The 12,742-nt window shown below is 39.5% G+C and overlaps 1 protein-coding gene across 1 annotated transcript; it reads left to right on the top strand.

Annotated features, from left to right (window-relative positions):
- The first annotated feature begins 10,221 nt into the window (after positions 1 to 10,221).
- LOC124414903 lies at positions 10,222 to 12,264 on the top strand. The gene is made up of 3 exons (XM_046896059.1): positions 10,222 to 10,540; positions 10,616 to 11,263; positions 11,342 to 12,264. Exons 1-3 carry the CDS (start codon positions 10,222 to 10,224, stop codon positions 12,262 to 12,264), a joined length of 1,890 nt encoding a protein of 629 aa, XP_046752015.1.
- The last annotated feature ends 478 nt before the right edge of the window (positions 12,265 to 12,742 follow it).

Raw genomic sequence — 12,742 nt, 5'->3', positions numbered from 1 at the left:
AAGAATTTCATTTAGAGTCTTTGGGTGCCTATTCCGATTAATATTTAAAGACGGATGTTCTTTTACTTGCCGATATTTTCCAAAATTTCCGGGCTAGCTGTTTTAAAACATACGATTTAGATCCGTTGCACTACTACACGGCACCGGGGCTTGCTTTTGACGCGATGCTTAAACACACAAACGTGAATTTACAACTTTTCGATGATCCCGAAAAGGCTTTATTTATTGAAAGAGGCATTCGAGGTGGAAATTTTTCTGTAGCCGTTTCAAATCGTATTGTATATATATATATATATATATATGTATATATATATATATATATATATATATATATATATACCGGGACCATCTCTAGAAACTAAACAGGAACTGCGCATGCGCGAATTAAAATCCGTCGTCCGTGCAGTCTGGCCACCCCGAGACCCTGCTGTCAAACTCTGTTTCTGTCGGCGATGTAGTTCACATGCATTTTTGAGGTTAGAATCTCAAGTTATTGAGATAGTCACTCGGAAAGGCTTGGGAAGCATTTGTTATTAAAAATTGATTGTGCAAAGAACGCTCGGAATTTAATGCTGATGCTCTTTGAAAATTCGTCCTATTCGATTGAAACAAGAAATCTGTTCAAATGTTGGGTGCTTGGAAGAAACGAAGCAGGTAGGTGGGTACAATTTATTCAATCATTTTCATTACTTCATACATTAAGAATAACAATGAAATTTTTTTCTTTCAACAGAAAATACAGCCAAAATAATAGCATCTCTGCTGTTCGCTGATGTCTTCTCTTCCCATTCAATTCATGACACATGCAGAGATCATCGGCCACTCTTATTGGTTGAAAAAGGAAGTTATAGATCTTACGGTTTCTTTCAATTTCAAATCTAATCTAAAGAAATCTAATCCGAAGAGTAAAACTCAGAAACATTCTGTGACACAAGTTAAAAATCAACATTTTCAAAATGTGCCTCAGTGTCACAATTAACTTTAAGGATAATCATGTTTTAGAGTAATGTTCAGAACATTCATATGAAAATATTGACTTATCGGGTTCAACATTGTACCCCTTGTTCCTTTGAAACAAATGAATATCTAATTTTCACTGAAGTTCATGAAAATATTCACTTAAACCTAAATCCAATACAATATCTTGTTCATAGTGCTCCGAACATCATCCAGTAACATGAATATCCGGAAAGAATCCCTCTGTCGCAGAAACCGTTATAAGGTTCTTTGTTTTTAACTTGTGCCACTAGATAACTTTTGCATTGCAGATTCCATTTCCAATCTCAGGATGAGATTTTTTGTTTCGAACAGTGTTAACATGGGATGCAGAATTAATTGTAATAAATGGAGATTCACAAACTCTCAGTTTCAATGAAGGACCATTGTAAGAGTATAAAATTGAATCTGGTTTCAAGCTTTCAATAAGTTACCAGATGACTCCCTGATAAAGATTCATCATAAAAAAGTTAGCCAGCAAGTAAGTCCTATTGTAGACAAAGTGATCATTTGTAACGTGTACTAGTAAGTGAATGCATTCCTTAGACCTTGCCGGGGTTGAACGAGGCTCAAGCACGGATGATAGCTGCAACTAGCTAGTCAGATGATACTGTCGATTAATATTGACTTTAGAGACATTTTCAACTGAAGTTATCCAACATTTTTAGATTGAGATTGGTTCAGTTCACACATCAAAATTCATCCTTGGAATCTGATTTAACACTTGAAACACTATTCATCTGAATTGAATACGAAGAGAGTGAAAAATAAAATATCAAAACTGCCGAAAATAAAATTTGAAAAATAATGCGGGCCAATAATACTGCTTGGATTACAATGGTGCACGGAATGATTGCTCTGTAAAATTAGTTAGCAGCAATTGTTGAATAACAAACTTATTACTATTGGCTCGATAGATCTGAAATAATGGAATATTCAAACACCATGATCTGTAGCGTGTCGTGCTCTTCAATTTTGCCACGACTGATGTTCAGAAGATGGCGATGACCAGAAGAAATTCCTTCGGATACCTGTTGTCTAATGGAACAACGGAACAACCAGGTTCGATGGTTGGAACGGTGGCACCAATCGAGAAACTAGGGTCCTAGCCACCAAAACGTTTTGACCATCAGGTAAGGTATGATTTTCATCCTATTATCCAAACTTGAAACTTCAAGTCTGTCAGAACGAACGAATTTTATCATTGAATACATGTGAAAATATTGTAATATGCAAATATCATAGTATCAGAAATTTACTTACACGCTTCAACGCCTGACAACTTTAGTCTCGCTTCGATGATGTTTGTTTCCCACCTGAAAATATTAAAAGATATTATCATCAGACAAGAGCTTCTCATTGTTTTGAATACCACTAATTTTCAATAAATTGCGACAGAAAAACGAATTGTTACTTTTTGCACTCCTAAGCTTTGTGTTTCAAGATACACTATTTCTTTTATTCCTTGTTACTGATTTTATTTTAATATTTCATGTTCATTGGCACTGATTACTGGCTTCCGGAGCACTGCACTGTAACAAATCTACTCTGGAGCAACCTTCTACTGGGTTTCAACAATCCATTTATTTGTAATTTTATGTAAATAAAGAATCTGTTTGAAATAAACAATATTTTTACTTACTTGCCTCAGTTTGTCTAGACTCCCACTCATTGATGACGTTTCACATTTAATTTCAGATTTCTTCTTTCAATAAATAACTGATCCAATTTCTGTAGCTTTTGATATTTGTTTCTCCATTGACGCCTTTATTGTGTCGATCAAATATCTTCTAATATCAACTACGGTATTGCTGAATGACACTTTTCTTAGAAAATTCACGATAAGTAGGAATAAATATCAACATAACCTCAATACGCTACTTTACGCGCGAGATATTCCGAGCCTTGTCACATTTCGTGTACGTTGGTCGCCTTGGTTAGCTGACGAAAATTACTCCGCGGGGCAATTTCGCTGACTAATAAAATTGAATCATTTGGCGCATGCGCAGTTCCTGTTAAGTTTCTAGAGATGGTCCCGGTATATATATCAGAGATGGGTCAGAGACTCCATCAGAATTATATTTCTGATTTGTGACTCTACTTCAAACGATCAATCTTTAAGCTGCCGCATGAACCAATCTGTGCAATCGGTACCGCGTTCACCGTGAAACTCCGATGAGGTCTCATCGTACGCGCAATGTACGTAGTGTGCCACACTGTGCAGGATATGTTTTCGAATTTCATATGTTTTACGGTTTTGATATTCGTCTACAGGTTCGGATTTTAATATACATTCGAAATCGGCGTAAGTAAGAAACGGGACAGTGCCTTTGTTTTCGAAATTTTTAAACTTCGAATTTAAATCTTTAGACCTTGGAAATTCCATGCGCATTTCATTCAACATAATACAATTCTGCCGATGGTGGTCACTTTTCGAATCAAAGAAGAAGGGTTCCGGTATTTTCCCAGTCTTGCGCACTGTCTGCAATCTTGCGTCTTTTCGCAAGGTCTTGTAGAGAGAGCATCGGCGTCACCGTGTTGAAGTCCTGCTCCGTGTCGAATCTTAGAATCGTACAGTCCAAGCCTTTCTTTCCACCTAGCTACCTGATCTTCGGGAGCCTTGAACGAAAGTAGCCAGCTTAAAGAAGCATGATTTGTTCTCATTAAGAATCTCCTCCCGTACAGATAATCATGGAAGTGGACTACGGTTTTAACTATGGCTCAGAGTTCCCTACGAGTAACACAATAGTTTCTCTCGGTTTCACTAAGGACTTTGCTGTAATAAATAATCACTCTCTCGTGACCTTCTTAAATCTGTGACAAGACTCCACCTATCCCTGACATAGAGGCGTCCGTATCTAAAATAAAAGGAAGTTCGACCTCTGGATAGGCTAAGATCGGGGAAGAAGTAAGACTATCTTTCAATTTCTTGAAGGCTTTTTCGCATTCCGGAGTCCAGTCGAATAGAATCTTGATTCCTGTGAGATAATGTAGGGGCTTGGCTATCGTGACGAAACCTTCTAAGAGTCTCCTGTAACGGGTGCATAATTCCAGAAAACTCTGTACCTGTACTCTTATTACAGGTGTTGGCCAGGAAGAAACTTTTTTCATCTTGGACGGGTCTGTTTTCACTCAGTCAGCTGAGACGATGTGTCCGAGGAAGCTCACTTCTCTTTGGAATAAATGGCATTTTTTCGGACTTATTTCAAGGCCTGCCTATTTAAATTTGGCGAAAACTTCCTGAAGATTCTGTATTTCTTCTTCGAAGTTTTGACGAAGAACAATTATGTCATCTAAATAGACGAGGCATATTTTACCAATGAGTCCTTGGAGGATGGCCTCCATCATCCGTTCGAAGGTAGCTGGGGCGTTGCTCAACCCAAACGGCATAATCTTGAATTGCCATAATCCTCTTGAGCCCGTAACGAAAGCTGTTTTCCCTTTGTCGGAAAAGTCCATCTCGACCTGCCAGTACCCACTCTGGAGGTGTATGGTGCTGAGCTGCTTGGCGCCAGTAATCAGGTGGGAAGTTTCGTTTATCCTGGGTAAAGGATACGTCTTTTTGGGTGATATCATTCAGCTTCCTGTCATCAATACAAAATCGTTTTGACCCATCCTTTTTATTCACTAGGACAATTGGAGAAGCCCAAGGGCTAGACGATGGCTTAGTGACGTCATTCGCCAGCATATCCTCCACAAGCTACTTCACCTTTTCCCGGCAGTTAAGCGCGAGTCTCCGAGGAGCTTGTTTTATCGGGGGATTCTGTCCAACGTCGATCTTGTGCTTGACGGAAGTGCATCGGCCTTTATCGCTACTGTTCTTGGCGAAAGAATCTGAAAACTCTAATACAAAAGACCTAAACGATTCTCATTAGGCCGAGTCCAACGTAGTCGAAGATCTTCCAACTAGGTTTTGTGAATGTGACGGAAACTGATCTAGCGATTGGTCTTGAGAAAGTTCTCATTCTCGAATTCTAGGAGGAGTCCAGTAAATTTCATTTCTATCCGTACAAAGAGCTATTTCGCGATTGTTCGAAGCTAAAGAGTTTCTCTTAGTCGAGATAACACAATTATGAACTGTAAAAAAGTGTATTCCCAAAATTCCTTCATCCTCGATATCTGCTATAAAAACATTATGAGGAGAGTCGATACAACCGAACAGTTCAATTTGTACAACAACCTGACTCAAAATCGAAGTCGTCTCTGCAGTGGCTGTCCACAGGGATGAGGAGGGAACAGTCTGATCATCGGATTCAAAGAGATCTGATCGAACTACTGTCACCTCCCCACCGGTATCGATCGACCGGAGGCAATCGACGCTATTCACGGTACCGCGCGCGTGAAGACCAGAATGCCTTAGACTTCTAATTAAAAATCGTTCATTCAAAGGGCTTTTGCTATCAACAATTCGCGATGATTCTCGCCCTGACAAGTCATCCAAATCTAGTTTTTTGTATTACTTTCGGTGGACATTGAGGATTTTCTTCCCTCTTATTCGCATTTCTATTACGCCAATTCTGTGTATTCGAATTTGAATTCGAGCTTTGAAAGGACTCTTCGAAAAGTTTGTTTAGATAAAACAGTGATTGGCATCATGCCCTTTTTTTCTACAAGCGAAACAATTTAGAATCGGTTTTTCTGTATTGCTATCATTAGAAATTTCGCGTTTATTATTTTGCGGGCCACGATTATTTTTACCGCTATTATTGGTATTGAATTTTTGGGTATTGGGGCGACTCTTCTCTGAGCTGACCCTTGGTTTAGGTGAGGTTTCTTTCGTCACCTCTAATTGACGAATTTTTGGGGCTTCTGAATGTAGCTTTCTTAATGCCTCAATTTCGAGGACTTGAATGGGTTTCTTCTCGCAATGTGGAAACTTCAGACGTGCTAACAGCTGGTCTTATATCGGGGTCATTAATTTCTTCCATGAAGTCCTCAACCGCGATGAAATCGCGTAAACTGTCACCATCCGGGATGGCTGCTCTAGCTACACGGTCTATGACTTGTCCAAGGGATGCGAAGTCTTCGTCTCATTTTTGTTTTCGATTTTGTAGCTGAGTTATATATAATTTCTTTAAATGTTCACTACCGTATCTAAGTCGTAGCGCGGAGCTTGATCTGTCTTAGTCTAAGATTTCCGACGGAGAAAGGATAGACAAAATTGAAACTGCTGGGCCCCGTGGGCTCAACGCTAAATTTGTTGCTTTTGCCTCTGCATCTTATTAATATAGGGGGTGAAGCCCCCCCTAATATAGGGGGCTTCACCAAAGCAAAAGGTCTAAGATTTTGACGTGTTCCATGGTAGCCTTCGGGCAGGCTCAAGAAAGACTCGTCTAGGGTATTTTGAGCGGCATTCCGCATCGCATTTACGATGCGGTCATCCCTGACTACTGGGCGAAAGGGGAGTACATGAAGTGTTGCCCTCTCTTGCATCTCTGACCTAGTTTGTGTAGTGGGTTTTACAATTTGTGGGAAGAGGACAGACTTTAGGTTTTCCTGGTTAGGGGAAGGCCTGGGGGTTGGTTCGGGAGAGTGTTGAGGAGTCTCTGTCGATTCTCTGACCGTTTGTAGGGCCGTTACCGTGGTCCGGAAAAGCTCACGCATCTGAGACTCCGAACTGACTTTTTTTTTTTTTGTTGTTCCTGAAGAAGAGCTATAAATTGTTGTTGCTGCTTTTCAGTGGCTTGTTACCATTTTTCAGCGATTTCCGGAGTCGCTACTGTTGTTGAGCTGCCGTTTCCTATTGTGCCTGCAGGATCTTGAGAAAATCCGTGGTGGACACAGCAGTTGATGAAGGCGCGCCTAAAGGGGTCTCGCAACAAGTACCACGGGTTACGCTCATTTTACAATTCGCGCACTGATTTGAAACCGTTGAAAGCTCTATATCCCGCTTCTGACGCCAATGTAACGTTGGACGACGTTACGAAAGAACACTATGTTCGCAAGCTTAACTGGATTACGAATCAAAAGGCGTAAATGAATGTAAGAAATGCTTTGAAGAGGCTTTTATGTCAAAAAGACGAGTATTCTTTCTGAGGTCTGGAATAAGACTGTTTTTACAATAATAAGTGTTTCAATAGCAACCTCATTCTTTCTATAACATATGAGTGTCTCTACATAGTGACTACTATATCATCACAAAGGGAAGTAAAACGGAAGATTTCTTCCTTTGTAACAATACGTTTATGGTATAATACTGCGTACCTTGCGTCATTTCGATGATTGCGAGCAAAAAATACATTAGTCAATTTGGGGAGGATGTATTTGAATAAATTCACATCGCCTGTGCGTATGCTCCGAGACAGGATGAAGTAACTTTCAATCAAAGACACATACATCATATAAAATTGTGGTGTTGTCCCGTGTTCGCCATCCAAAGTTTTCTTCCAGAATATTTCATATGAGCCGATTAGATTGCAAACTTCTTCGTTACCTACTTGAGGATTGCTTATTTTGTTGTTTTGAAAGTCTTTCACGTACTTTCCGATATCGTCAGTGATCTAATGTTACATTTTTCCATAAAAAAATTGAAATGCATAATCTCGAAAGCAAAACTAATTGTTGGATGCAAGCGTTTGCATCTGTTAAAACATTTGCCCTGTAAGAAGGCTGACACCGAACAATTGGCTATTAAATTGCTATCTGTCATCGTAGCTGTGATGTCTGAATTGTCAATGCATTTCCCGAGCGCTTTAAAATAATACAGCATTGTATGAAACAACTGTAAGTGAATGAATACATTAGTCAATGAATCATCCATATTTTGCTGTTGCATTGCTATTTTAGCAATAGCCAAGTCGTATGTGACTTCCGCGTAGATGTCTTTGCAGTCATCCGCCGCTTACATAGCTTGCTTCATCGTTTCTAAGACAGCCGCATTATTAATTAGTGAAACATTCATGGGTGTGGGGCACAAAATAATTTGTATTGAAGACGCATCAGCCAAGATTATTGAATTGAAACCCACCCACATTGGTGTTAGTATGTCACATGCATGTGAAATCATATATAGCAGATCTAACATCTTCACTTGTTGCAGGTTATCGGGAACTTCGTCACGCTTTCCATAATCCAGAAGGTTCGATGTTTTATCCAACCTTGGTTTTTTTTTAATATCCCGGTAGTTCGAGAGCGATTGCTTCAAAATGTTGGCGTCTCCGTTTTCTTCCTTCAGCGATGGTAGATTGTGAGGTTCCAGAATCGCTTGTAAAATCGTACTCTTCGCGTATACTCGACACATTATCAGGGCTCACATTCTGAAAAACGATGCCTACCGTGTTGTGCAGAGTTTCTGTTCCACTCTGAGTTTTAACGTAACGGTCAAAATTGTCAAAGGCGAATCTGGTTTTCAATCCAGGGTTTCGCATTATATTCGATGGGCAAATTTGTCCCAGCTGAGTGGTGGCGAATGTTGCTTCGGTTTCAAGCTATTCGATAGTGGTGTATGATATGCAATGACCGTATGAATTGACAATGCCAATAATTTTTTTGCTGTTTGTCAGCCCTTTCAACGACATTCCCAGAGTGATGTGCTTTGAGGGTCTTATCTTGCCATTTGTTACCCCATAAATGGGATCTGCGGTGAAAGATTTGACTATTCTTTTGTTCTTGATACTTTTGGCATTATTCGTATTTCCACCGCTCAGCAAAAGCTTAAAAAAAATTTCCACGATCGTCGGCGGGTCGCATTCTCCATTCATCAAATCCGATATTCGTCATTTATCGGGCAGGTTTTTTCTCTCAATGTCTCCGATTATTTTGCGTAATAGGATTGCCGCTGATCGTATTGTGCTCTCATCTTCGCATTGAATGTAATTTATATCACTCAGATCTGCTTCACGATGAACCACGTTTTTGTTTTTGTTAGAGAAAATGATTTTGATAGAATCCACGAATGTTTCTTTTATTTTAGTCTCAATATGTCGTGACGTAAATACTTCCGGTTGTATACTTCGAATCGTCGCGTATTATTCACAAAAAAATTTTTTCTTGAAAAACAGTTTTCCGAGGAATTTCAAATAAATGAATCGTCGTTGATCGATTACGTGTACTTGAATGTAATCGCACAATTTTTCATAGGCCAAATATGATGATTTCTGCTAATGTGCCATGGCGTGCTTTTATCCTCCATTGCACTTTTGCATTTACTGACGTAATCTATTCTACAAATTTGGTGGTATGGAATACGTTCATTTTGAGTAATGTTTTCTCGCAGTCTTGTTAACAATTTCACATCATTCGTTTCCGTTGCGGAACCTTCCACGGTATAAATTGTCGTACAGTCCTAGGTTTGAATGACGTTGTGATAGGGACCTCTTTTTTTTCGTCTATTGTTATTGCAGAACACACACAATGCGTTTGCTCCAGACTCCGGTATTTAAGTTGGCTCCTGCTGACTTGTGCTATCTTTCGTACTTTCTTTGTTAAGTTCCGCTGTGTCCAAGTGAATGCGGTCAAGATTTTCCGCAATTTCTGGACCATGCTGCAACTCGTCACTTTCGTCGTCGCAGTCACTGTTAGATAATAAAAATCAAATCTTTTTTCATGACAATATCAAATAAATTCTAAATGATTTCAATTTTGAGTAATAAAATCAAAACTATTGCTTCATGACCAAATTAGATTAATTCAAAATAAATTCAATTTTCGAGTGACAAAATGAAGACTATTTTCTCATGACCGAATCAATTTAATTCAAAATTAAGTCAATTTTCGATATTAAGTCAATTTTCGATTTACAAGATGAGATATATTTTTCAAGCACGAATCTAATTGATTCAATTTTCGAGTTGAAGTATGAGAATCATATCTCAAGCCCAAATCGAATTAGTTCAAAAAGTGAGAAATACGAGACATTGCGCGGTAAATTGGTCGACGCCGTCAAGAAAGAGATAGAGGACTCGATTCCGAAACAAAGTATCAGCGAAAAAGCAAAAAACAAAGAAGAAAAGGACGAGGAGTCCGACAACGACTCAAGTGAATACGGATCAACAAACGAGCCAGAAAAAGAGTGACATGGCGAACGACAACGCAAGGTTGGATTTTTGTTTACAATGAGACGACTGGGGGCTGTTCCTAGAGAGATTGGAATTCCGATTCGAAGCCAAGGACGTCAAAGTACAAAAAAAGGCACCAACACTAATCGGAAAGCTTGACGAAGAGGCTTACAAATGGCTAAAAAACCTAAGCGCACCAACTGCATTGAAGGAGTAAACATACCCAGCAATGGTCAAATTAATGGACGATCATTTGAAGCCAAAGCTCTCAGAAGTTATGGAAAGGTGCATATTCAACCAAGCACGACAACAAGTCAATGAAAAAGTCGCCGATTTCGCCACAAGACTAAAAACCCTGTCGTTAAACTGCAATTTCACGGATCTAAAAATCGCATTGCGCGATCAGTTCGTATGTGGTATACGTGATGAAGATATCAGAATCACGCTCTTCAAAATGGAAAAACTAGATTATGACAGTGCTTTGAAAGAAGCAATAGCAAAAGAATCACCAGTGGTAAACGCAACTGCATCGATGAACGCATTGGAAGGCAGAAATACGCAAAAAGAGGTATTCACCTAAAACAAAAGAAGAAATTACATCGCAAACAATACAAGGTCACCAGGGAAGCAGCAAAGCGAGCAGAGCAGCAGCAATGAACGTAAAAGTAAGAGCGAGCCGGGCAGAAGTAAACAAAACACCGAATGTTATTGGTGCGGTAAGGCGAATCACGTGCGCACCGAGTGCTACTTCAGGAATGCTGAATGCCGCCGCTGCAAAGGAAGAGGACACTTGGAGAGAGTCTGCAAGAAGAAAAAAGCAGCACTAAACAAGATAGAGGAAGACGACGACGACGATGATGACAGCGAGGCCAAAACATCGCAATACTCTACACACCGCGAGGACTTCTACCAACTCGAAACAAGCCAGCGCAAGCATGAATGCTTACACATAAGCGGTAATGGTATAAAAGCGAACGTGGAACCCATGTACATCGGTGTTGGGGTAAACGGGAAGGAAATAAACATGGAAATCGATTCAGGGACGTACGTAACGGTGATCTCTGAGTACGAAAAAAACAAGCAGTTTGAAGATTTAAATATTACTAAAACGTCAGTAAAATTGCGCACGTACGATAACAAAGAACTGAAACCGATCAGCAAACTAACGAACTTGGCAGTCGAATTCAATAATGTAAAATGCACCGTGGATTGTTTTGTAATGCCGGGGAACGGTCTCATCTTAATCGGTCAACAATGGCTAGCAGCATTGGGCCAGTGGCCATTAAGAATCAACAACAAATTGAAATTAAATAAATTAAATATTGACAAAATAGCTGAGTATATTTGAGACAAATACAAGGAATTATTTAGCGTCGAGCCGGGCTTGTACAATAAGAGTAAAATCAAAATCTATCTAAAAGAAGGGGCTCGCGCGGTAGCGTCAAAATACAGACACATACCAGAAGCGCTGAAGCCACTGGTAGAAAGAGAAATGAAAAGATTAGTAGGGTTGAAACACTTAAATAAAGTTGAAAGTAGCGAATGGGCTACGCCACTCGTACCCACATTTAAAAGTAATGGTAACATTAGACTTTGTGGAGATTTCAAATTAACATTAAATCCGTGGATCATAATCGATAAATATTCTTTGCATATGATCCAAGAAATATTTTTAGTCTTACAAGGCGGAGAATCGTACTCAGAACTAGACGTGTATGACTGTTACATGCAGTTCGAACCAGACGAAGAAAGTGCAAAGTTATTAACGGTTGTAACGCACCTAGGTTTGTACCAATACACAAAGCTACCGGAGGGGGTGTCTACCGCGCCCGCAGACGTCCAAAAGAAAATGGACGAATGCCTAAGAGGACTGAAAGGCGTAATTTCGTATATCGATAACATCTACGTAACGGGTCGGACTAAAGAGGAACATGTAAAGAATTTAAAAGCGGTATGCGAGCAATTAGTCGAAAATGGATCAAGATTAAATAAAGATAAATGCAAACTTATGCAGGAGAAAATCGAAGTTTTGGGATTTGTTATAGATAAAAACAGATTGCATAAAGCTGAATCTAAAGTCGATGCCATGATTAAGGCACCGAGACCAAAAAATTCCAAAGAATTATTGTCAATCTTAGGGTCAATTGATTTTTACGCGCAATTTCTCAAAAACAGATCGTATAACCTAAGGCCGCTGTATGAATGTGCAAATGCAAAAGGGTTCTTATGGACTGAAAATTGTGAAAAAGCGTTCGAATGGGTTAAAGACTAATTAATCTCGCCGCGCGTGCTAGCGAACTTCGACCCAAAGGAACTAGTGGCACTAGCCTGCGATGCGTCATCGTACGGATTATCGGCCATCTCATCACGCAGATACAAAGATGAGACAGAGAGGCCAATCGCGTACGCGTCAAAGAAAATTGCTCAAAAAGAACTAAATCGCACTATTTTAGACAAAGAAGCGATGGCAATCATTTTCGGTTTCAAACGATTTTATCAATTTATCTTTGGCAGAGAAATAATATTGAGAACTGACAACCAGCCTTTACAAATAATATTGGGTCCACGTAAAGAGATACCACAAACTGCGGACAGTAGATTGCAGAGATAGGCGTACCACTTGTCAGGATTCAAATACAAAGTAGAGTACATTGAATCAAAATCAAATGCCAACTGTGACGCATTATCTCGTTTACCTGTCGATAACAACACGGATTTACTAAAAACAGAATTTTCAAACTTATAGTTCT

Source organism: Diprion similis, chromosome 14 (genome assembly GCF_021155765.1).
Source record: "Diprion similis isolate iyDipSimi1 chromosome 14, iyDipSimi1.1, whole genome shotgun sequence".
Lineage (NCBI taxonomy): Eukaryota > Metazoa > Arthropoda > Insecta > Hymenoptera > Diprionidae > Diprion > Diprion similis.
Note: the sequence above shows the minus strand (reverse complement) of the source record. Positions and strands in the feature narration are given on the sequence as shown.

Excerpts from the sequence above, each read along its gene's own strand:
- LOC124414903 (XM_046896059.1), top strand. The coding sequence starts at position 10,222 with ATGGTCAAATTAATGGACGATCATTTGAAGCCAAAGCTCTCAGAAGTT. Across the intron at positions 10,541-10,615 it reads ATCGATGAACGCATTGGAAG|GGAAGCAGCAAAGCGAGCAG; the intron begins GCAGAAATACGC and ends CAAGGTCACCAG. Across the intron at positions 11,264-11,341 it reads ACAATGGCTAGCAGCATTGG|ACAAATACAAGGAATTATTT; the intron begins GCCAGTGGCCAT and ends AGTATATTTGAG.